The 25,508-nt window shown below is 49.2% G+C and overlaps 2 protein-coding genes and 1 pseudogene across 5 annotated transcripts in view; all 3 read right to left on the reverse strand.

Annotated features, from left to right (window-relative positions):
- Nucleotides 1–297: 297 nt before the first annotated feature.
- On the reverse strand, nt 298–8,562 carry LOC112632800. Its single transcript, XM_025398825.1, has 2 exons — nt 7,703–8,562; nt 298–587 (listed from the first exon to the last, which is right to left on the reverse strand). Exons 1-2 carry the CDS (start codon nt 8,376–8,378, stop codon nt 574–576), a joined length of 690 nt encoding a protein of 229 aa, XP_025254610.1. The 5' UTR covers nt 8,379–8,562; the 3' UTR covers nt 298–573.
- Nucleotides 8,563–11,706: 3,144 nt separating this feature from the next.
- The window catches only part of CRKL (CRK like proto-oncogene, adaptor protein), a 43,560-nt gene continuing 29,758 nt past the window's right edge, over nt 11,707–25,508 (reverse strand). For 2 of the 4 annotated variants that reach the window (XM_025398821.1, XM_025398823.1), the window contains one exon: nt 11,707–15,732. In XM_025398821.1, coding sequence (XP_025254606.1) covers nt 15,598–15,732 — 135 coding nt within the window. In that variant the 3' untranslated portion in view covers nt 11,707–15,597. The remainder of the gene's footprint in view (nt 15,733–25,508) is intronic. The other 2 variants (XR_003121447.1, XR_003121446.1) reach the window with 2 other exon arrangements.
- On the reverse strand, nt 18,612–18,712 carry LOC112633931 (annotated as a pseudogene).

Consider the following 25,508-nt stretch of genomic DNA (forward strand, 5'->3'; position numbering starts at 1 on the left):
CTGGCAGGGGGCGCCCCGGACCCGGGTCTGGGTCTCCGGGGATCCTCGCGACCTCCCAGGGATGCCCAGCTGGGGCTCGGGCAGGGTCTGCTTCTTTTTTACTTTTCTTTCTTTCCAAAGTCTCAGAACCACTGTGGGCGGGGTGGGGGAACTTGAATCACTCTGAGAAACCTCCACAAGAAAGAAAACCCCAATCAAACCTTACTGCCCACAGCTCCCTTCACTGGGTGGGGGAAGCTCAGGTTCACCTGTGTCCTAGGTTCCTCCCGGCCCTCTCTCCACACGTACCAGGGTCTATTTTCAATTATATTTTATTACATTTTTCTTTTTCTCACCTGTCATTTACCAGAACTCCTTAGGTCTCCAGAAATCACAGTGCACCCTGGTGTTGTGCCTCCTCCTCCAGGAAGCCCTCCCTGACCAGCCTCCCCTCTATTAGGGCTGATTATTCTGGTTCCTAACACTTGGGTGTTTCATTGTCTTTAATGTGTGGATCTCTGCATTTGTAGGTAGACTTTGTCCTTCCAGCAGGCTAGAGCACAGAGGCTGTGTGGGTTCCTCCCCTGTCTGGGCCTAACTCTCCTCTCCTGTAAGGAGGACAATAATGACAGCAGTAATCGTCCCCTGTGCCAGGCCCAGCCGGTCTTCCCAGGCCATCGTCTGGGACTATTTGTGCCCCACCCCACTAGGGGGCAAGTTTGAGCCCCCCAACCCCACCACCCTCCTACAATTTTACAGATAGGAAACGCAGCCCAGGAAGTCTTGGTCTTGCTCAGGGTCAGGAACAGGCCCTGCATGGGTCACACTGGGAGCAGGTGGTGGGGTGCCCAGAACTGAAGGGCACATGTGGCTCAGTTCAGGCAAGTCCTCTCAGCTCATGTGTCGCTTCCACAGTGGGACCGTTGCCACTGCCACAGGAGAGTCCCATCACGGGGCAGATGGCAGTGCTTGGGCCTGGTGCCCTCCATCTCCAACCAGCCTGCCCCCATTTCATGCACATGGTGATCTGGCTGCCCCACCCTCCACCCACCCTCAGAATCTCCTGCAGCCAGGAAGACAGTGTGCCTCATAATAACTACGGCTGTAATTTTGCATGCATTTATTTCCTTACCCATCACAACAGCCTGAGAAGGAAGGTTCTCTTTGTATTATCTCCATTTCACAAGCGGAGAAACTGAGGTTCAGTGAGGTTAGGGACTCTCCAGGGCCACACAGCTGCTAAGTGGCAGAGCAGCCCTGGGCAGGCTGGCCTCCCAGGTGGAGGGTTGGAAGCAGGAGGGGAGAGGCCTACCAGGCACATGCAAGGCCGCAGGGCCTCCAGTGCACAATTCAAGTCTTATTCTGTGACCGTGGCAATCAGTGAGTGGACCCCTCTGCTCCAGCCTCCCCAGGATACCGGGGGTAACTGAAATACTCTCCCAGACTGCTGCCAGGACACCATGACAGGTGCAGAACCAGTCACAGGGGGTGCTCGGGAAGTGGGGTCGGGGCTGCTGAGTTTGGGGTGCCAGAGATAAAGCTGGGGAAACAGGTCAGTGTGGGGGTTGAGGAGGCCAGCAACCTGGGGAGATACACTGACACAAGGCAAGTGCAGGCCTGACCTGGGGCAAGTCCATTGTGACTCTCTTGGCCCCAGGCACTGTGCTTGAGGTTCCTGCTGCCCCATGCTGGGGCAGAAATCACAAGATCTTCATAGGGCAAAAGCTAAAACCAATGGCAGGCTAGAAGTGCTGCCTCTCGAAGGGCCGTAAGGCTTAGGGGAGATGCATGTGGACCAGGGGCCCCAGGAAGACCCAGCAGGGCTCTGAGCCCCTGGCAGCCTGAGGTCCTGATCTTGCCCCAAGGATGGTTCTGGAAAGGCGATAATATTCCAGCAGCTTTGACAGTACCAAATGGGGCACATGGCTGCAGTGAGATGACCTAGAGCAGCTGGGAGGTCCCTCAGGCCCATTAGACACCCCAAAGGCAGGAGGAGATAGCCAAGGTTACAGAAGCAGTGAGTGTGGGGAGGATAATTCCACAGCCTGGGAGAGAGGTAGATCCCTAGGCACCCCCAGCCCTGGAGCATCCCACCACACAGCAAGCTTGTCCCTCTCCTCCTTACATCTATCCTCTACTGTCAGATTCTCCTATTCCCCACTCCCCTTACCCTAGAGTCTCCAAGCAGGGTGTGCAGGTATTTTAGGTAAGAAAGTGACCGGGTGTGGCGGCTCACGCCTGTAATCCCAGCACTTTGGGGAGCTGAAGCAGGAGGATCACTGTCTGGGCAACAAGGCAAAACTGTCTCTACAAAAAAACAAAACAACACTTTAGCTTGGTGTGGTGGTGCAAGTCTGTAGTCCCAGCCACTTGGGAGGCTGAGGTGGGAGGATGGCTTAGGCCCGGGCAGTCAAGGCTGCAGTGAGCCATGATTCTGCCACTACATCCAGCCTGGGCAACAAAGTGAGACCCTGACTCAAAAAAAGAAAAAAAAAGGCCGCTGCAGTGGCTCACACCTGTAATCCCAGTATTTTGTGGGCAGATTACTTGAGGTCAGGTGTTCGAGACCAGCCTGGCCAACAAGGTGACACCCTATCTCTACTAAAAATACAAAAATTAGCTGGGTGTGGTGGCGCACACCTGTAATACCAGCTACTCAGGAGGCTGAGGCAGGAGAATCGCTTGAACCCAGGAGGCGGAGGTTGCAGTGAGCTGAGGTTGCGCTACTGCACTCCAGCCTGGATGGCAGAGTGTGACTCCGTCAAAAAAAAAACAAAAGAAAGAAAGAGAAAGAGAAAGAGAGGAAGGGAAGGGGAGGGGAGGGGAGGGGAAAGGAAGGGAGGGGGAAAGAGAGGGAGAAGGGGAGGGAAGAAGGGAAGGGAAGGGAAGGGAAGGAAAAAAAAAAAAAGAACTGAGCCAGTTTCAGTATCTAACATTGTGATTGACACTGTCGCCCCCTGGAGCCCAATCTGAGAATCAGCAGGATTCTCCTTGAGGGTTCTGAAGGCAAAGACCAAGACTGGGGGCCTTTTCCCTGCAGGCTGAGGTGGATTTCCAGATGCAGAGACCTCAACTTAATTATCTGATCCCCGGGAAACATTGAAGGACTGATACAGCACAGCCAACATGAGCCAAAGGCAGCTGTGTGGAGGCACAAGCTGATGCAGTGGTGCCCGCAGCTGTACAGTGGTTCATTCATATGCAAGCAAAGAACTGGGGCCCAACTCCATCACCCACTCCTGTCCCTGCCCCTCTGCCTTGCCCTGGCTACTGCAGCCCAGCCTCTCCTCAGCCCAGGTCTGCCTACACAGGCCTGACCACTGTATGCCCAGCACCCACTACATTCTCTGGGGTTGTTCAACTCTGTCCAAAGTCAGCTCCAGCCCATTGATCTATTCAGTTCAGACTAGGCCCTCCTCAAATGGCTGGCTTTGCAGGGTGCACTGTCCTGTCCCCAGACTCTGGGATAGCCAGTCTTTTTTTTTTTTTTGAGACGGAGTCTTGCTGTGTCGCCCAGGCTGGAGTGCAGTGGCACAATCTCAGCTCACTGTAAACTCTGCCTCCCGGGTTCATGCCATTCTCTTGCCTCAGCCTCCCAAGTAGCTGGGACAACAGGCGCCCACCACCACGCCCAGCTAATTTTGTGTTTTTAGTAGTGACAGGGTTTCTCCATGTTGGTCAGGCTGGTCTCGAATTCCCAACCTCAGGTGATCTGCCTGCCTTGACCTCCCAAAGTGCTGGGATTTTTTTTTTTTTTTTTTTTTTTTTTGAGATGGAGTCTTGCTGTGTTGCCCGGGCTGGAGTGCAGTGGCCGGATCTCAGCTTACTGCAAGCTCCGCCTCCTGGGTTTTTACGCCATTCTCCTGCCTCAGCCTCCCGAGTAGCTGGGACTACAGGCGCCCGCCACCTCGCCCAGCTAGTTTTTTTGTATTTTTAGTAGAGACGGGGTTTCACCGTGTTAGCCAGGGTGGTCTCGATCTCCTGACCTCGTGATCCGCCCGTCTCGGCCTCCCAAAGTGCTGGGATTACAGGCTTGAGCCACCGCGCCCGTGTGAGCCACCATGCCTGGTGAGGCATAGCCAGTCTTAATCCCTGTTCTCATGGAGGGTGGTGGCAAGAGCTGAGGGCAGATGCCCGTAGTTCACAGGAGAGGAAAAGGGCATTCACACAGAAGAAACAGTGTGGGCAAGGAGGTAAGATGGTAGATTCTGGAGAACTCAGAATATGCCAGTCCAGTCCAGCTTGCCATGAAGTTCTAGGCAGGGGCCTTACATGGATGTTGGCTGGTCTGGAGGAACAGGGGGAGCTGGGTAAGGGGTCTTCATCACATGTGCTTTGTTTTTGAAACGGGATTTCTCTCTGTCACCCAGGCTGGAGTTCAGAAGCACGATCATAGCTCACTGCAGCCTTGAACTCCTAGGCTCAAGGGATTCTCCTGCCTCATTCTCCCATGTAGATGGGACTACAGGCATATGCCACTGTGTCCGGTTACATGTGTCTTCGGGAAAGAAACCTAGGACTGGTGTTGGACTGGAAGGAGGCAAGAGGTAGGGGGAAGAGGTCAGAGGACTCCTAGAGTGAGCTAGCCCACAGGGCTACAGGGTGGCCCTGTCCCTGCGGCCCTTAATTGGATCCCCTGAGGAATTTCTATCATCAATTTGGCAACAGGCCAGGAGCATGGCTCACACCTGTAATCCCAGGTCTTTGGGAGGCCAAAGCAGGAGGATCGCTGGAGCCCTGGAGTTCAAGACCAGTCTGGGCAACATGACAAAACCCCCTTTCTAAACACACGTGCGTGTGTGCCTGCACACACACACACACACGATTGGCAACAATCTCCACACTCCCAGTGGCTGATGGGCTAGTATAAGCTGTCTCTGGCCAGGCGCGATGGCTCACGCCTGTAATCCACTTTGGGAGGCTGAGGCAGGTGTTCACCTGAGGTCAAGAGTTCGAGACCAGGCTGGCCAACATGGCGAAACCCTGTCTCTACTAAAAAAAAAAAAAAAAAAAAAAAAAAAAATTAGCTGGCCATGGTGGTGGGCACCTGTAATCCCAGCTACCTGGGAGGTTGAGGCAGGAGAATTGCTTGAACCGAGGAGGTGGAGGTTGCAGTGAGCCGATATCGCATCACTGCACTCCAGCCTGCACATCGGAGTGGGACTCTGTCTAAAAAACAAAACAAAACAAAACAACAACAAAAAAACAAACAAAAATCCAGCTGTCTCAGTCCACACAGTGGAATATTGTTCTGCCATGAAAAGGTTTTTTATTACAAACATTTTATTATTTTTAATTATAAAGTGTTTTGTAATTGTGTTAAAAAATACATATAGATAGATAGATAGATAGATAGATAGATAGATAGATAGATAGATACAGGGTTCTGCTCTGTGGCCCAGACTGGAGTGCAGTGGTGTGATGACAGCTCACTGCAGCCTCCATCTCCCAGGCTCAGGTGATCCTCCCAGCTTGGCCTCCCGAGTAGCTGGGACTACAGGCATTCGCCACCATGCCTAGCTAATTTTTGTATTTTCTTGGTAGACACAGGGTTTCTCCATGTTGCCCAGGCTGGTCTCCAACTCCTGAGCTCAAGCAATCTGCCTGCCTTGGCCTCCGAAAGTGCTGGGGTTACCAGCATGAGCCACCATGCTGGGCCTAAATATTTTAAATATTTTCTTTTTTTTTCTTTTGAGACAGGGTCTCACTCTGTTACCCAGGCTGGAGTACAGTGGTGCGATTACGGCTCACTGCAACCCTCACCTCCTTGGCTCAGGTGATCCTCCCACCTCATTCTCCTGAGTAGCTGGGACTACAGGAGTGTGCCACCACAGCTGGCTAATTTTTAAAATGTTTTCGTAGAGGCGGGGTTTCGCCATGTTGCCCAGGCTGGTCTTGAACTCCTGGACTCAAGCAATCCACTTGCCTCAGCCTCCCAAAGTGCTGGGATTACAGGCATGAGCCACCGCACCTGGCCTTCCTTTTTTTCTTTTGAGACTGAGTCTTGCTTTGTTGCCCAGGCTGGAGTGCAATAGTGCGATCTCGGCTCACTGCAACCTCTGCCTCCCAGGTTCAAGCGATTCTCCTGCCTCAGCCTCCTGAGTAGCTGGGATTACAGGCATGGGCCACCAGGTCTGGCTAATTTTTGTATTTTTAGTAGAGATGGGGTTTCACCATGATTAGCCAGGCTGGTCTTGAACTCCTAACCTCAAGTAATTCGCCTGCCTCGGCCTCCCAAAGCGCTGGGGTTACAGGCATAAGCCACTGCGCCCGGGCCAACTCCCAGGTTCAAGCCATCCTCCCATCTCAGCCTGTGGAGTAGCTGGGACTACAGGTCCAGCTAATTTGTTTATTTATTTATTTATTTTTTGAGACGGAGTCTCGCTCTGTCACCCAGGCTGGAGTGCAGTGGCCGGATCTCAGCTCGCTGCAAGCTCCTCCTCCCGGGTTCACACCATTCTCCTGTCTCAGCCTCCCGAGTAGCTGGGACTACAGATGCCCGCCACCTCGCCCAGCTAGTTTTTTGTATTTTTTAGTAGAGACGGGGTTTCACCGTGTTAGCCAGGATGGTCTCGATCTCCTGACCTCGTGATCAGCCCCTCTCGGCCTCCCAAAGTGCTGGGATTACAGGCTTGAGCCACCGCGCCCGGCCAATTTGTTTATTTTTTTGTAGAGACTCACTATATTGCCCAGGCTGATCTTGAACCCTCGGGCTCACGTGATCCTCTCCGCCTCAGCCTCTCAAATTGCTGGGGTTACAAGTGTGAGCCACCGTGCCCTGCCTACAGGTCTTTTGAATGCTGCATCCTATAGATACTTTTTTCCTTCAATCCAGAAGCCAAAGCATAATTCACTAAATTCTTCAGAGCTGTCTTGGTGAGCTCAGGTGGTCTGCAAACCGCTATTTCCAGAGGGCTGGCATGGCGGCCTGTGTCTTCCTCCTTGCAGCCCTGTCCAGGCCCCTCCTCTTCTTGGCTCCCACTCTCTAGGCAGTTACTGGTTACCTACTCCGTCCTTCCCGGACTTGACTGTTGGGCATCTCCAGGGCTTCCGCCTTGCTAGTCTTCTCTTCCTCAGACCCTTTAGCCTGAGAGTGTGTTCCCCAGGGCTTTCCTTGGCCGGAGGGCAGGCGGAAGCTGTCTTCTTGGGGCGCCCACCCTGGCCATCCCATGCAACAGTCCCTCCTCCACACGGTCCTGCTTTCATCTTAGCAAGGGCAGAGCTAAGATCCTGCGCCTCCCTCAGGGACTCAGGGACACAGGTTACTAGGGCCGAGAGCCCAGGAAGCCTTGAGAGGGCAAATGCGACGGCTCCGAAGAGCCATATGAAGAAGGGCGGCGCAGCCAGCGGTTGGGCCCCACGCCCTGCTTTCCGCAACCCCACGCCACCCAACCCCACCCCATGCCACCCTCCGCCCCGCAGCTGCCCCAGCCCGCAGTCCCCAGTCTCTGCAGCTTCTGAATGTGCCCCCGCCATCTGTGGACGCCAGAAGCCATGGGCACTGGAGAATGTCAGGGAAACATCAAGTTCTTCCTTGGGATCCGAGGGCTAGGACGGAGCTCCCGGAAGCACCAGGGGCCCCAAGAGTTCGGCCACCCTCCACACCCACCCCGCGCAGGGTCCACCACCTTCTACCCCCATCCCAAGCTGGGTTTCTCTCTGCCCTTAACCCGCTTCCGTGCCATGTCCACCTCCCCCAGACTCGGCGCTGGAGATGCCCCACCTCGGCTGCCGCGGGCGGGGACCGAAGGTGCAGCTGGGCCCGGCGATGCGGGGCCATGAGTAAAGATCTGGAGGACGCGGAGCTGGCCAGGGTCCGGGTTGCAGGCCACGCCGTAGTCCGCGCTGCAGCGGGGGTCCGAGCCCGCTTTCAGGGTCCAGGGGCGTGGCGGCCTGGCCCTCAGCACAGTGGCCCACAGCCCTGCCTGAGGGTTGTGCTCCCGACTGCACCCGGCTCTGTCCCCCGCCCCCACCACACCCCAGGTAAAAGCGCGCGGGAAGGGACTGGGAGAGCGCCGGACAGGAAGCCCGGACTGAGCGCGGGGGCTGGGATCTGGAACCCAAACGCGGTGGCCGCGGGCCCGCGCCGGGACAGACCCGGGCTCCACTCTCACACCAACACTACGCGGTAGATGGGCTACAGTTCCTGGTCCTAGGGCTTCCAGGAGCCGGAGCCACACAAAATGAAGGGGTTCACTGGTAGTGGTTCCCAGACTTCGTTGCATATTAACCCCCCCTGGAGAACTTAAAACTCCAGTGCCCAGTCCTATGCAATCAGATCCCTGGTCTCCACTGTGCAGCGCCCGTGGAGAGCCAGCGATGTGGAGGGTCGAGGTCACCCAGTTCTTTAGGGACAGGGTCTCACTGCCACCCAGGATGGAGTCCAGTGGTGCGATCATGGCTCACAGGAGTCTCGACCTCCAGGGCTCAAGCGATCCTCCAGCCTCAGCCTCCCAAGCAGCTGGAAGCACAGGTGCATGCCACCATGTGTGGCTTGAGACCAGGTCTTGCCATGTTTCCCGGGCTGGTCTCAAACGTCTGGGCTCAAGCGACCCTCTCGTCTCAGGCCTTCCAAAGTGCTGGGATTACAGGCGTGAGCCACTGCCCCTGGCGCCATCCAGCTCCTTCAGCCTGGATTACCAGTATTTCCCCTCCTCCAGGAATGCTTCCTAAACCCGCCTGGGCTCCACAGCGCCCCTCATCCTCAGCGCACTGGTCACCACATATGCTGCCCCAGCTTTCCAGAGCAGGACAGGGAACCCCTGAGCTCCAGCTCTGGTTGCCGGAATAGTCCTGCTTGCTGCCCTTGAAGAACCAGGGTGTACACTAAGACTGCAAGAACAGAGTTCAGTTACAATAGTGGGCTGGGGAGTCACCGACTTGGCCAGAGAAGACACCTCCGGAATGACTAGCCTGGAGGTGTCAAGTTTTTGTTGCAAGGTTTCAAGACTGGCTGGGCCAGCTGTACTGTTAACCCAGCAGGGAGGCAAGCAGAGGGGTAGTCCCGACTATGTCCCATGTCCAAGAGTTTCCCTCGCCTCGAAGGAACCCAGGTCAGCATTCCTGGCCAAGATATACTTTTTCAAACTTGTTATTTTTTAGTTATTTTAAAAATTGAGATGCTGGTCGTGCGCAGTGGCTCACGCCCAGCACTTTGGGAGGCCGAGGTGGGCAGATCCCCTGAAGTCAGGAGTTCAATAGCAGCCTGGTCAACATGGTGAAACCCAGTCTCTACTAAAAATACAAAAGTAGCTAGGCATGGTGGTGCACGCCTGTAATCCCAGCTACTCCCACCTGGGAGGTGGAGGTTGCAGTGAGCCGAGAATATGCCACTGCAGAGGAGACTGTTTTTAAAAAAAAAAAAAAAAATTGAGATGTTACTATGTCTCAATAGGGGTCACTATGTCGACCAGGCTGGAATGCAGTGGCTGTTCACAGGCACAGTCATAACTCACTGCAGTCTGGAACTCCTAGGCTCAAGCAATCCTCCAGCCTCAGCCTCCAGAGTAGCTGGGACTACAGGAACACATCACTGCACCAGGCTCTAAAGGTAGTTTTCAAAGTTGTATCTGGAAAGTATTGTTTCTTTCAGAATGATGTAACAGTTTTGATATTTCATGGCAGATTTCTCTCAAATTCAGCAGAAACCTGAAAGTAGGAATCAGGGACATTTTAGCATCATAGTTCTATATAAATATATATCCTGGGCCAGGCACAGAGGTTCATGCCTATAATCCCAGCTACTGAGGAGGCCAAGGTGGGAGGATTGCCTGGGCCCAGGAGTTGGAGGTGAGCTATCATCTTACCACTGCACTCCAGCCTGAGCAAGACATTGTCTCAAATAAATTTTTAACTTTACTTATTTTTTTTTGAGATGGAGTCTTACTGTCACCCATGGGGCTGGAGTGCAGTGGTGCGATCTTGGCTCACTGCAACCTCCGCCTCCCAGGTTCAAGCAATTCTCCTGCCTCAGCCTCCCTAGTAGCTGGAATTACAGGCGCCCGCCACCATGCCCAGCTTATTTTTGTACTTTTAGTAGAGACGGGGTTTCACCATCTTGGCCAGGCTGGTCTTGAACTCCTGACCTCGACATCCACCTGCCTCAGCCTCCCAAAGTGCTGGTAAATTTATTCTTTTTTTTTTTTTTTTTTTTTTTTGAGACGGAGTCTCGCCCAGGCTGGAGTGCAGTGGCCGGATTTCAGCTCACTGCAAGCTCCGCCTCCCGGGTTTACGCCATTCTCCTGCCTCAGCCTCCCGAGTAGCTGGGACTACAGGCGCCCGCCACCGCGCCCGGCTAGTTTTTTGTATTTTTTAGTAGAGACGGGGTTTCGCCGGGGTAGCCAGGATGGTCTCGATCTCCTGACCTTGTGATCCGCCCGTCTCGGCCTCCCAAAGTGCTGGGATTACAGGCTTGAGCCACCGCGCCCGGCCAGTAAATTTATTCTTAAGACAGGGTCTTGGCTGGGCGCGGTGGCTCATGCCTGTAATTTCAGCACTTTGGAAGGCTGGGGCGGGTGGATCACCTGAGGTCAGGAGTTCGAGACCAGCCTGGCCAACATGGTGAAACCCTGTCTCTATTAAAAACACAAAAATTAGCTGGGCGTGGTGGCACACGCCCGTAATCCCAACTACTCAGGAGAGGCTGAGGCACAACTGCTTGAACCTGGGAGGCAGAGGTTGCAGTGAGCTGAGGTCCCACCATTGCATTCCAGCTCTGGGCGACAGAGCAAGACTGTCTCAGGGGGCGGTGGGGAAAGGATCTCCCTCTGTCACCCAGGCTGGAGTGCAGTGGTATGTCTGCTCACTGCAACCTCTGCCTCCCAAGCTCAAAAGATCTTCCCACCGTGGTCCTCCCTGCACAGTAGTTGGGACTACAGGCGTGCATCACCACGCCTGGCTAATTTTTATATTTTTTGGCGAGATGAGATTTCACCATGTTGGCCAGGCTGGTCCTGAACTCCAGATCTGCCCACCTTGGCCTCCCAAAGTGCTCGGATTACAGGCATGAGCCACCACACCCAGCCATAATTTTAAAAAAGGCTTCCTGAGGTTTTACAAGAAAATATGCACCTCTCAATACACAAACAGTTATGGGAATAGAGTACAAGTGAAGTCAAAGATAAAATGTACTGAGAGCTGGGAGTAGGAGAGACAAGGCCCTGGCTGAGGGGGTGTCAGTGGGCCTCCCAACACCTCAAGCCAATCCATTTGGAGGTCTCCCAAAGTTCATCAGGAGAACCACGTACAGCCAAAAACAGAAAAGGATTCAAGAAAGCCGCATAGGTATCATGCCCTGACCTGCGATGAGGCTGCTCACTTCCCATGACTTCTGCTTGAAACCATTCAACCCTGGTTAGCTCAAGCTGAAGAAATATTTACTAGAAGCCTCAGATATGGGTGCCTAGAAGGAAAAAAATCCAAGTTCTCTGTGGTGGTGCAACCTGTGGGAACTATTGCCCCATGCTCAAAAAGGCCAAACACTAGGCTCCCGTACAGTACCTACAAGGCAGACACTCTGGGAGCCAGATTTTTTCTCTTTTGGAGGGAGACCCCAAGTGGTCTCCTCTGGGTGCCCGAGTGTTGGAATGGGCGGATGCCAAGACTTCATTCTAGCTCTTGGTCAGCAGCAGCACTAAGGGGTCACTGAGGAGCATCAGAGATTTCACCACTGCTCAACTGCCAGGAGGCTAGTGGGGGCTGACTGAGGAGACACTGAAACACCGAAGCTGCCGCCACCACCGGCTGATGCAAGTTTTATTGAGACAATATACAAACAGGCCATGGAAACAAGGGTTTTGATGCTGGGACCAGTAACGTAAAACGGAATACAAAAATAAAAAGGCACTAATCTGTTAAGAAAAGACACTCGATGTGTTCTAAGAATATAAGTCATTTAATACTGTTAATTTTATAGCACAAAATAAAACAAGCTATGATCCCCAAAAATAATTTTAAAAGCTTACACAGAAAATATTATTGCCTGAAGTTTATGATCTTTAAATTACAGGTCAAAAGAGTTTTACGGTGTTGTTGTTGTTTTTGTTTTAAAACACACAGTGAAGACCGTCTAAGAAGCAAGGCCACTGTTCCTCCTGTAGGGACAACGATCCTGTCTCAGAGACCTGTCTTTCTACTCCTTTAGAAAATAGAACCAGCACAGTGTCCACACTGACAGCAGTTTCCAGGGGCATAGTTCTCCGGTCCCAGAGGGTGGAGTTGAGGCAGAGCTCAGTGGTGTCCACAGAAAGCATTAGTCTTAGGTACTGTGTTAAAACAATCAAGAATTCTTTCACGTTTAAGAGGTTAATAACCATAATATTAAAGGATTAAATTATAAACACCTGGCACAAAACCACATCATCCCTTTTCAAAAATAAAATGTTCATATTCCTCTGAGCAAACATCACAAGAGCAGTGGCCATCCTCCTCAGGCCTGCCTTGTCTGTAAACAGCTGTAAAGGAAAGCTAGCACAGTGCCAGGGACACGTGAGCTCCCAGGAGGGCACAGCTGTCCTTCCCTTTCAGCTTTCCAAACATGAGCACAGAAGGTGTCTAGTCTGGGTGACCAAAGTCCTCAAACGGCAGCCGGTCAACACATCATCTTCCTCGTTAACCATGTCGTCAGGTGGTTCCACACAGCACAGACATGGCTGACTCCTGTACCGCAGGTCCTTCCCAGGATACACAAGTTTATAACCAAACAGTCAATGCCCTCTAGTATGTAATTTGTTTCCTTCCCAGGTGAAAAACCATAGTGAGTTAATTTAACATCCAAATATTTCTTAAAACATGGTAGAGCAGAGCAAGTAGCAGTTATGAACACCCACCCTCTAGGTCAGATTTGCACTGCTCTATGGAGCACAACTGTCTTCCCAGACCAGTGGGGAACCCAGGCACGAAGCTGAGCTGAGGCAGGGGTGCTGCCTTCATATGTTTAGTGTGAAAAAGAGAATATCCCTGCCTGATTTAAAAAACTGACAAGGTTGTAAGTCAAAAAGTTTTACTTTTGGCACATATCAGGAGTGCAAAACTCAAGCTTGCCTTGTTTTGAGCTCTGAATCTCCTGACAGCCCTGGATGCCATTTTCATGGGCTGAAGTAATGAGCTGATTAATTATAAAACCAAACCACAGGTATACTCTAGGTATATCTGATTCTGAAGTGCGCCACACAAGGTGAGTCGGGGTATTGGTCAGTAGACAGGGCTGAAAGGAAACCTTGCTTTCCAAAATGGCCATAGACTTCTTGCGCTCTAAGTCAACTGCTGTAATTCAAAGGTGTCAAGTCCTTCAGCTAAATCTGGTTGAAAAAGGCTTAAGGGTCTGTGCCCTCCTTGAACAGGGCACATTCATCCCTCTGCTGGAAACTCCACTCAGGGTTCAACTTGGGCAGGGATGAACCAGGTCACTGGCTAAAGGGCAAACACTATTTCTAGGCAGAGTTTGGGGACTCTGTGATATATCTGCCACTTGTGGGTGCTACGCCAGGCCTGAGCCCAAAATAAGCCAACCTGACACACCTAACCAGAAGCGGCAACTGCCGCAGACCATGCAGAGCAGGAGGCGGCCACCATTCTCACTGGCAAGGAAGGGCTAATCTCTAAGAATTTTAGAGGAGAACCACAGATGGGAAGCCATGGTGATAGTTTTCCCAACTGACCATTAATTCTGTCACAGGGAACACTCTCAAGATTCATGAATATGGCAGTTAATCTGCCTAATGGAATACTGATTTAAAGAAAAATTGAAAAACGGTTGTTTTGCTGGTTCTGTCTCCAGAAGGCATTGTTCTAAATCTCAAAACCTAGGAACCTCCAGACAGGGCCACAGTCACAGCAGATACTCAGTAAATGACAGTTACTCATTAGGCTGTTGCTACATTTCTAGGTCTGCTGTGTTCACTATAAGCTGAGGCTTGTCTTTACCAGGGCCCAGAAGGGAGAACAGACTGAATTACACAGGGTTCCCAGAATTCTAGTCTGCCATGAGCAGCAGATGACGGATGAACCACACGTATATACCAGCTGGCTTGTATGAACAGGCCTCTTTTAGCTAACAGGGAAATGCTTTAACATCATTACACTGATAAGTGGTTAATGATAAACTGGTTAATGGTCTCCCTAGTCACTAAAACACTAAGACATCAAATACATTAACCAATTTCCAGAGCCTGCATTTCCACTGCTTGGGAGCATCAGACACTTACTTAGACTGTGAGACCAGTATCAGCAGCACCAACTTTCTCTGGCAGCCTGGTGAGACTGGGCCTGGGTACGGAGGTCTGGGCTTCAGTGAGTGGAATTTAATGATTCATTAATGAGTCCAATGATTCTATGAACAACCCCACTTTTTAGGGGAATTTAAGTCTTAACCTTAAAGGGGTACATTCACTGAAAAGCTGAACAGAAAACTGGCCAACTGCCCTCCAACCCACTGCTCTTATCACTAGCAAACAAGGTAAGCAAAGGTTTCCCTAAAGTACCCCCCAACTCTGATGCTTTTTAAAACAAAGTAATCCAAGGGGCTGTGCACATAGCATGGCACACCACAGCTGCATTATTTTGTGTGTTTTCTGCTACATGGCAAAACAAACTACTACTGGCAACCAAGACAATAAAGGCCTCTGCTTCAGGGTTGTTCTTTTCAGATTCCTTTAGTTACAGCAGCTTCAGTTTAGAAGCTCAGAGGCATGTGTCATTCCTTGCACTATCATAAAAACCCAACCTGCTACTTAACCTGTTTAGAACACACAAGTCTAGGCCAGGCGCAGTGGCTCATGGCTATAATACCAGCACGTTGGGGGACTGAGGCGGGTGGATCACCTGAAGTCAGGAGTTCGACACCAGCCTGGCCAACATGATGAAACCCCGTCTCTACTAAAAATACAAAAATTAGTTGGGCGTGGTGTGCGCGCCTGTAATCCCAGCTACTCGGGAGGCTGAGGCAGGAGAATTGCTTGAACTCGGGAGGCGGAAACTGCAGGGAGGCAAGATTGCGCCACTGCACCCCAGCCTGGGTGATGGAGCGAGACTCCGTCTCAAAAAAACAAAAAACAAAACAAAACAAAACAAAAAAACCCCACACAAGTCTAATTAGTTAGTTTTCCAAAACCAAACCAAACCAAAAGAAAAAGAAAAGCCGGATTTTGGAGTTTTAGGACAGAATTCTCTCTTCCTTAAGGTTCAGTTCCTGTTGTCCAAAGAAAAGCAAGATGGCAGCTGAGCCACTGCTTTGTGGAACAGCAAACATGCAGTATCTCGCCATGGCCTCAGGCTTTCTCTGGTGAACACGACAGAATCAGTCCCATGTACAAACAGGCAGCGATGAGAAGGAAGACCCTTTCCTCGTCAACTTCTCTCCACTTGTGTGCTTCCATCAGTATTTCCAGTTTATGATCCAAAAGAACTCTAAAATCGGCTACTCTTTGACAATACGACTATGATACAAACGTCAGGAGGCAGTCGCTGTGTGCATTCCAAATGTGTGTGCGACTGCCACTCTGCAGAAAGCTGGACTTCGGCAATGCAGTGTGACTTGCCTATGAGAGAGAATGCTTTCCCACTTCAAAGGAGACTAGGACAGGCAGAACAACAAAGCAGCAGGAAACGGGGCAACGGCAATCACTCGTTTTCATCTGGGTTTTGAGGGTCAAAGATTTTGACATGCGTAAAGGGAAAAAGCCCTTTGCGCCCATTCACCTCGCCTTCCCACTGGCCATTTATATTCATCCTTGTGACTTTCACAATGTCACCAACCTGTACGGATGAAGAAGACAAAGTTAGCATTTCTCTGCAACAAGAAAAAGACAGTTTACATTAAATCACAAACACTACCTTCTCCAAAGGGCCCATACATTATTATTTAGACACACAGTCTCACTCTGTTAGCCATGCTGGAGTGTAGTGGTGAGATCACTACTCAATGTAACCTCTAACACCTGGGCTCAAGTGATCCTTCCACCACCACCTCTTGAATAGCTGTGACTACAGGCGTGCACCACCATGCACATTAATTTTTTATTTTTTATAGACAGGGTCTGTCACCCAGGCTGGAATGCGGTGGCACGATCACAGCTCATTGTACCTTGAACTCCTGGGATTACCTGAGGTCACGAGTTCGAGACCAGCCTGGGCAACATGGTGAAACCTCATCTCTTCTAAAAAATAGAAAAATTAGCCGGGTGTAGTGGTACATGACTCTAGTCCCAGCTACTCAGGAGGCTGAAGTGAGAGGATGGCTTGAGCCCATGAGGCTGAGGCTGCAGTGAGCCGTGATCGTTCTATGGCACTCCAGACTGGGCAATTGAGTGAGACCCTGTCTCAAAAAAACAAAAACACACACACGCACAAACAGCTTTTGAGCACAAAGCGGCTCCTCCCCAAACCAACCCTCTATTTTGGCTACTAACCCCAACAGGATAGAAATGAACACATGATTCTGAGAATGGTTAAAGTCAAATCACACAAAAAGGTGTATTTTTAAAAAAGACCTTCAGGTGGTAGCCATTGTAGACATTGTGCTCTCTGTTCAGCAGAGCACTAATCTAAGATTCTATTTTGTGTACTCAGGTCCATAAAAACACTACTTGAATATAAGACACACCTAAGATCTAAGACAATAAGAAATAAGCTTTCGTCTGCTTAAACACATACAGAACCAGGCATAGTGGTGCGTGCCTGTAGTTCCAGGTACTTGGCAGGCTGAGGTGAGAGGATTGCTTGAGCCCAGGAGTTTGAGACCAGCCTGTGCAACACAGCAAGACTACATCTCAAAATAAAAACAGGCACAAGGTGGCACAGTCCAGTGGTCCATGCCATGAACTCTGGAACATGCAGGACACCAAACAAATGTCCTGGTTCTGCCACTTTTAGAAACTACATGACTGTAGCAAACTGCTTAAGTTCTCCAAGTCTCAGTTTCCTTCCAACTTTGAAAGGGTCTTACAGTAATCAAATGATTGTTACTTGAGTAGAGATTCCTGAGTAGAACCCAGCCCCACGCCCCCTCTAATGATCATACCCTTTGGATGCACGAAGGGAAGAGCTGGAATTAGCACTGAGAAGCACAGCACTGTATGTATCAGAGGATTTCCAACCTTGTGACCAACAAGGGTCCTCTCAAAACCAACGAGGAACAGGCTGAAAACGGGGTCTAATAAATTACTGTGATGGATACTAAGCAGCCAAGGAAGACAATGGGAAGATGGAGATGAGGAGGCTAGGGACTGAAAGCTACCAAGAACACTCACACCTCATACCTTCCAATAAACTTGTGAGTCTGGCGGTCTTTAACAGGGTACTTTCTACATGATCCTACCTAAACAATTAAATAAAATTTACTGAACATCTATTCCATGGAAAATGGGCAGGTCAGTTCGTATCCTCAAAAAACTTGTCTTTTAAGTGGGATACACGATGAATTTTTGTTAGATAATAACATAGTGTAAAAAACACGAAGTGGCTGGGCGCAGTGGCTTACACCTGTAATCCCAGCACTTTGGGAGGCTGAGGCGGGTGGATCACTTAAGCCCAGGAGTTCAAGACCAGCCTGGGCAACACAGTGAAACCCTGTCTCTAAAATACAAAAATGAGCCAGGCATGGCGGCATGCACCTGCAGTCCCAGCTACTTGGGAGGATGAGGTGGGAAGATCGCTTAAGCGCAGGAGGCAGAGGTTGCAGGGTTGCAGTAAGCTGTGATCATGCCACTGCACTCTAGCCTGGGTGACAGAGCGAGACCTTGTCTCAAGAAAAGAAAAAGAAAAAGGCTGGGCGCAATGGCTCACATCTGTAATCCCAACACTTTGGGAGGCCGAGGCAGGTGGATCACCTGAGGTCAGAAGTTCGAGACCAGCATGGCCAACATGGCAAAACCACATCTCTACTAAAAAATACAAAAATCAGCCAGGTGTGGTGGTAGATGTCTGTAATCCCAACTACTCAGAAGGCTGAGGCAGGAGAATCACTTGAACCTGGGAGGTGGAGGTTGCAGTGAACCAAGATCATGTCACTGCACTTGGTGTAGCCAGGCGCAGTGGCTCACGCCTATAATCCCAGCACTTTGGGAAGCCAAGGTAGAAGGATCACTTGAGGCCACATGTTCAAGACCAGCCTGGGTGACATAGTGAGACTTAGCTTCTATTAAAAAGAAAAAAGAGAGAGAGAGAAGACACATAAAAGCAGCAAGTGGCAGAAAAACACTACTAAATCAATGCTGCAGAGCACAGGATCAAGGAGCTACTGCTTAGACAGAGGGAACCTTGACCAGCAGAAGTAGGTCAAAGAGCAGCCTAGGAAGAGAATGGCTGAGAGACTTCTGGTGGCCCCTTGACCATTAGTGCCTCATTGTGGCCTTGCAGGAGTTTCCACATGCTAAAACACCATCATCATTCCTCATGCTGTTTTCTATCTTAACACAGAAAAGACATCCTGGCTGTTATGCAGCCTGCTGCCCAGTTACAGGCCTGGCTATGGACCAGCTTCTTCCATGGCTCTACTGAACAGTGCTTGTGCTGAGATCCTAAAATGGTTGGTAGCTTGGCAGTCACCTTGCTGTTTCCCTCATCACTCCCTATTCTTCCTCTGGGTTCATGGTACACGGATCCAGTTCAAAGAAGCACTCACTCTGGAGGGCAGATCAATTTGTTGTTGTTGTTGTTGTTGTTTTTGGTGCTCTACACCTTCAGAGAAACTTCTCTAGTAATGAACTATAGAAATGATCCCTGAAAGTGCAGTCAGAGGGCAGATCAATCTTGATGTAGGTAGATACCAACTTGGTTCAAGGGGCAAACTACACCTGGAAGATGTGGCTGACCTTATCAACAGATTAAGAGGAAGCACATACCTAATGCATCATCTTTATTAATTTTCACCCTATGGAACAGGACAATCCTAATCATTATTAGTACTGTCAAAATACTATCTTTGGGGCTGGCCGCACTTAGCACCTGGGGAGTGGACACATTAACTCTAAAACACATAAGCCAGGGACACTAGTCAGCCCTTTTATGTCTACCAAGAGTTAAATAGCAAGAGGGTACCTCTTGCTGCTGGCAATAGTTTCCTATAGCCCTACTTGTCCAGAGTGTTGTCCAGGAAAAGACTCTACTGACTGGCATGTAGCACTTGATTCAAAGAGCAGTCAAGGCACTGGAGGGCCCAAGCACTGGTCGTCACAGCAGTTTTTTGGTTCCATAATCAGTCTCCACTCCCTATACTGATATTCTGAGATTTCATGCTTTCAGGTTACATAAAAGTAAGATCAGGAGTACACTGGTGACACCGGAATCATAAATTCTAACTTGGGTGACGTGAATGGGTCTCCATGACCAAAGAACATCCCGCCAAGTTGTATGCAAATGCATGAATGTATGTTGTTTCTCTGAAGACTGCACAACTTTCACTGGATTCTCAAAGGCGCTTATAGCCCCCAAAATTGCTAAAACAAAACAAAGTCCATGTACTATAATCACCAGACAGGTATCATCCTGCTCTCTGTGGCTTTTATTCCTGTAGTCATTCAACAAATACTGAAGATCTATGTGTAGGCTCTGGAGAGATACGAGAGGGGACACAAAGGAGACAAACACCCCTGACCCTCACGGAGCTGCATGGGTCCACTGCCTGCCCCTATGTTCACTGTGCACCTGCACCCGAATCAGAGTAGCCAGAGAGATAGAGGCTTTAGAGGGCTAGGCTCCCTGTCTGTGTGCCCTGGGTAGCAGTCAAGTAATCTCATGTGCTCAAGCCCACAACTGAATGCTATCTAATAGGGTTTTAATACTGAAGACTCGGTCTCTTCCTTAAAATTACCACTATCCTTCAGAGTAGTAACTTGATTCAAGAGGGCTGTTTACTGGTTAACAGAGATTTTATTTGGGAAGGGTAGATGGCATGGCTAAAGATACCACAGGCCAGTATGCCGTGGTACAAGAGTATATGGGCTTTGAAAAGGAAGAAGTCAAGACACGATCATATATACAAAAAAGTTCACAGATTCCACAAGAAAAGATACAAATTCAGCAAAGTTGCAGGGTACAAGATCAACACATAGATATCAGTTGTGTCTTATATATTGGTAATGAATAATTAAGAAAGCAATTCCAGGCGGGGCACAGTGGCTCATGCCTGAATCCTAGCACTTTGGGAGGCCAAGGAGGGCAGATTGCCAGAGCTCAGGTGTTCGAGACCATCCTGGGCAACATGGTAAAACCCCAATTCTACTAAAATACCAAAAAAAAAAAAAAAGTTATCTGGGAGTGGTGGCAGGCACCTGTAGTCCCAGCTACTCAGGAGGCTGAGGCACAAGAATCGTGCCCCTGCACTCCAGCCTGGGCAACGGTGCGAGACTCTGTCTCAAAAGAAAAAAAAAAAAAAGGTGATTCCATTTACAATAGCATCTAAAATAAAAATATCCAAGAATAGGCTGGGTGTGGTGACTCAAGCCTGTAATCCCAGCACTTTAGGAGGCCAAGACGGGCAGATCACAAGGTCAAGAGATCGAGACCATCCTGGTCAACATGGTGAAACTAAAAATACAAAAATTAGCTGGGCGTGGTGGCACATGTCTGTAGTCCCAGCTACTTGGGAGGCTGAGGCAAGAGAATCGCTTGAACCCGGGAGGCGGAGGTTGCAGTAAGCCGAGATTGCGCCACTGCACCTCAGCCTGGTGACAAAGCAAGACTCCATCTAAACAAAACAAAACAAACCGAGAATCATTTAACCATGGTGAAAGATTTGCATACCAAAAATTATTAAATACCTAAATAAATGCAAAAACATTTGTGTTAATGGATGGAAAGACTTATTATTAAGATGTTAATACTGGTTAGGTACAGTGGCTCACACCTGTAATTCCAGCACTTTTTTAAAGAAAGACTCTGAAACCTTACCTCACACTGTACACAAAAAGTCATTTTTAAAATGGATCAATAGCCTAAATACAGTAACTAAGGTCAGGCATGGTGGCTCACGCCTGTAATCCCGGCACTTTGAGAGGCCAAGGCAGGCAGATCACCTGAGTTTAGGAGTTCAGGCCAACATGGTAAAACCCCATCTCTACTAAAAATACAAAAAATTAGCCAGGTATGGTGGTAAGCGCCTGTAATCTTGGCTACTCGGGAGGCTGAGGCAGGAGAATCGCTTGAATCTGGGAGGCAGAAGTTGCAGCGAGCCGAGATCGTGCGTGCCATTGTACTCCAGCCAGGGCGACAGAGACTGTCTCAAAAAATATAAATAAAATAAAATAAAATAAAATACAAACAAAAATGCCCAAATAACCCAATTAAAAAATGGGCAAAGAACTTGAAAACATTTCTCTAAAGATTTGCCAACAGCCAACATGAAAAGATGCTCAACATCAGTCACTAGGAACATGCAAATCAAAACCACAATGAGATACCACATCACACCTACTAGGATGGCTATAATAAAAAATATGGAAAATAATAAGTGTTGGTGAAGATGTGGAAGAATTTTTTTTTGGCAGTGAAGAAGGGAACCCTTACATACTGCTGGTTGAATGGAATATGGTACAGCTGCTATGGAAAACAGTTTGTTCCTCAAAAAGCTAAACACAGGCCAGGTGCTGTGGCTCATGCCTATAATCCCGGCACTTTGGGAGGCTGAAGTGGGCGGATCAGTTGAGGTCAGGAGTTTGAGACAAGCCTGGCTAACATGGCAAAACCCTGTCTCTACTAAAAAATACAAAAATTAGCCGGGTGTGGTGGCGTGCACCTGTAATCCCAGTTACTCGGGAGGCTGAGGCAGGAGAAATCGCTTGAATCCAGGAGGTAGAGGTTGCAGTGAGCCGAGATTGTGCCACTACACTCCAGCCTGGGCAACAAAGCAAAACTCCGTCTCAAGGAAAAAAAAAAAAAAAAAAAAAGCTAAACACAGAATTACCCATTTGACCCAGAAATCCACTCCGAGATATATAACCAAAATAACTGAAAGCAAGAACTCAAACATTTGTGTGTCAATGTCCACTGCAGCATTATTCACTATAGCCAAAAAAAACGAAAACAACTCAAGTATCCATCAAGAGATAAATGGATTAACAAAACGTGATATATACATAACAATGGAATATTATTCGCCCTAAAGGAATGAAGTATTTATCTTAATTTCTTGTATAGATGGAGTCTCGCTATGTTGCCCAGGCTGGTCTCAAACTCCTTGCCTCCAGTGATCTTCCCACCTTGGCCTCTCAAAGCACTGGGATTACAGGTGTGAGCCACCCCATGCTGGGACAAGGAATGAAGTTTTGATATATGCTACAACCTGGATGAACTCTGAAAACATTGTACCAAATGAAATAATTCAGACCCAAAGGACAAATATTGTATCATTTTACTTATATCAGATACCTAGAATAGGTAAATTCATAGACAGAAGGTGGACTGCTGGCAAATTATATAAACCTCAAGCTCTTAGTGGGGGAGCAGTAATGAGAATAAACTTCTGTGAACCCCTAAGCTGATGGTTCTTCTCACTCAACAGCTATCATCAGAAAACAGCTATCACAGAAAACAGAGGTCAGCATAATGACCAGGATGGGACAGGCCCTGCCTGAACCACACCAGGGCCCCAATTCCATGGCATTCTCACTTAATTTACACATTAGGAAAGAGGAACAAAAACCTTTAAAAAATTTTTTTTTCAGCTGGGCGTGGTGGCTCACACCTGTAATCCCAGCACTTTGGGAGGCCGAGGCAGGTGGATCACGAGGTCAGGAGATTGAGACCATCCTGGCTAACACGGTGAAACTCTGTCTCTACTAAAAATACAAATCATTAGCCGGACGTGGTGGCGGGCACCTGTAGTCCCAGCTACTCTGGGAGGCTGAGGCAAGAGAATGGCATGAACCCAGGAGGCGGAGCTTGCAGTGAGCCGAGATCGCACCACTGCACTCCAGCCTGGGCAACAGAGCAAGACTCCATCTCAAATAAATAAATAAATAAATAAATAAATTTTTTTTTTTCTGGGCTGGGCACAGTGGCTCATGAGGTCAGGAGTTCAAGACCAGCCTGGCCAAGACAGTGAAACCCCATCTCTACTAAAAATACAAAAACTAGCCCAGCCTGGTGGCGGCCACCTGTAATCCCAGCTGCTTGGGAGGCTGAGGCAGAGAACTGCTTGAACCCGGGAAGGAGAGGTTGCAGTGAGCTGAGATCGCGCCACTGCACTCCAGCCTGGGTGACAGAGCAAGACTCCATCTCAAAAAAAAAAATATATATATATATATATACACACACACACACACAAACACATATATGTATATATTTTTAAATAGGAGAATCTTCTAAAATTCTAAAGGACTTTCTGAAGATTCCTATGTTTGCATGGTATTATAATCAAGGGAAAAAAGCACTTTTGGTACCGAAGAAATAAAGCTGAGATGCTGTGAAGGACAACTGACACAATGTCAAAGACAGAAGGGTGGAAGAGGATCCTGGCCAGTCCTGACGAAAGAAAGGTCCAAGGAGGCGAGTGGAAATGATTCCTCGGGCACCAGACATCCACACACACCACCACGACATGGGTAGAACACACCTGAGATTCTTGCTTAAGGTGAATGCTAACTTGTGGGCCTTTCCGAGAAGCCTTGGTAAGAAGGCTTCACGTTGCTAGAACGTGACGTGAAGTGAGAGACAGCAGCCCCGTTACACTGGGAGGCTGTAAGCTTGCTGCATGGACCCCTGAGTCAGATGTTTCATGATGAATACATACAGGCCCAACACCACTGCAGGCTACCCAGTAGGAGGAACTCATGATGATCCCTAAGAGATTACAAAGTACAATCAGTATTACCGAAACCTAAACTTACTTTGTAGATTACTTCACCTCAGCAAGTAGAAGCAGCAATGAAGAAAATGCTAATACAAATTTAACTCTAAGCAATGAAGCAAAACCAATTGGTAAAGTGGGAATCTGATAATTCCAGCTCAGTGACGGAAGTTGTAACATGGGCCCTTGGGAAGGCCAATTCAAAAGACACAGAGACCTGATGTAATCCAAACGACTACAGGTTTTGAAATGGGGCAAAGACAATCCAAGAAGAAATTATAAAAACGCAATCACAGGCCGGGCGCAGTGGCTCAAGCCTGTAATCCCAGCACTTTGGGAGGCCGAGACGGGTGGATGACGAGGTCAGGAGATCGAGACCATCCTGGCTAACATGGTGAAACCCCGTCTCTACTGAAAAATACAAAAAACCATAGCCGGGCGCGGTGGCGGGCGCCTGTAGTCCTAGCTACTCGGAAGGCTGAGGCAGGAGAATGGCGTAAACCCGGGAGGCGGAGCTTGCAGTGAGCTGAGATCCGGCCACTGCACTCCAGCCTGGGCGACAGAGCGAGACTCCGTCTCAAAAAAAAAAAAAAAGAAAAGAAAAACGCAATCACAGATGACACAGAGCAAGTACAGGAACGAAGAGAAGAATGTTGAGGATGCTGGTGAGCTCAAAGAACTGAGCATCACTAAGAAAAAAAATGCCAAAAAAAAAAAAAAGAGCACCAAAGATGATGAAAGGGTGTTCTCAGGCTGAAAAGGACAGGTACGTAAGAGTTGACCAAATACACTAGCAAGCAGGAGTAAGAGTCCAAGACTAGTCTCGTCATAGAGAAATTACATCATAGGACACTAGAAGATTTAGAAAGGGTCAAGTCTCCCTCGTTCTTTTGTCAAAACAAACATGGCAAATTCCATAAAATGTAAAACAGTGAGCTTGAAATGAATCCCAGAAAAAAATTCTGGATGCAATTAGCTAACAGATGGTTTGTGAGGATTTAGAATGGGAAGTAGAGCATCTGGAAGCAGCATGAGCCCACCAAGTCACACCAGATCAACCTCATTGTCTTTTTTTTTTTGAGATGGAGTCTCGCTCTGTCGCCCAGGCTGAAGTGCAGTGGCCGGATCTCAGCTCACTGCAAGCTCCGCCTCCCGAGTTTTACGCCATTCTTCTGCCTCAGCCTCCCAAGTAGCTGGGACTACAGGCGCCCGCCACCACGCCTGGCTAGGTTTTTTTTTTTGTATTTTTTAGTAGAGACGGGGTTTCACCGTGTTAGCCAGGATGGTCTCGATCTCCTGACCTCGTCATCCGCCCGTCTCTGCCTCCCAAAGTGCTGGCATTACAGGCTTGAGCCACCGCGCCCGGCCTCATTGTCTTTTTATAGATATAAGAGGCAGATCTGGAGAGGCTGCAGCAGAGAAGGACTTTAGTACAAAGATCTGGTTGGTACTTTTACAAAACCTGCAGTTAGGACACTGGAGGGTAATGAATACACTAGATGACATCAGGATTTTAAAAGATTCAGAGGCTGGGCGTGGTGGCTTATGCCTATAATCCCAGAACTTTGGGAGGCTGAGGCAGGTGGATTGCTTGAGGTTAGGAGTTTGAGACCAGCCTGGTCAACATGGTGAAACCCCTTCTCTACTAAAAATACAAAAATTAGCCAGGCGTGGTTGGCAGACGCCTGTAATCACAGCTACTCGGGAGGCTGAGACAGGAGAATTGCTTGAACCTGTGAGGTGGAGG

This window comes from Theropithecus gelada, chromosome 10 (assembly GCF_003255815.1).
Source record: "Theropithecus gelada isolate Dixy chromosome 10, Tgel_1.0, whole genome shotgun sequence".
Lineage (NCBI taxonomy): Eukaryota > Metazoa > Chordata > Mammalia > Primates > Cercopithecidae > Theropithecus > Theropithecus gelada.

Excerpts from the sequence above, each read along its gene's own strand:
- LOC112632800 (XM_025398825.1), bottom strand. The coding sequence starts at position 8,378 with ATGATCGCACCACTGGACTCCATCCTGGGTGGCAGTGAGACCCTGTCC.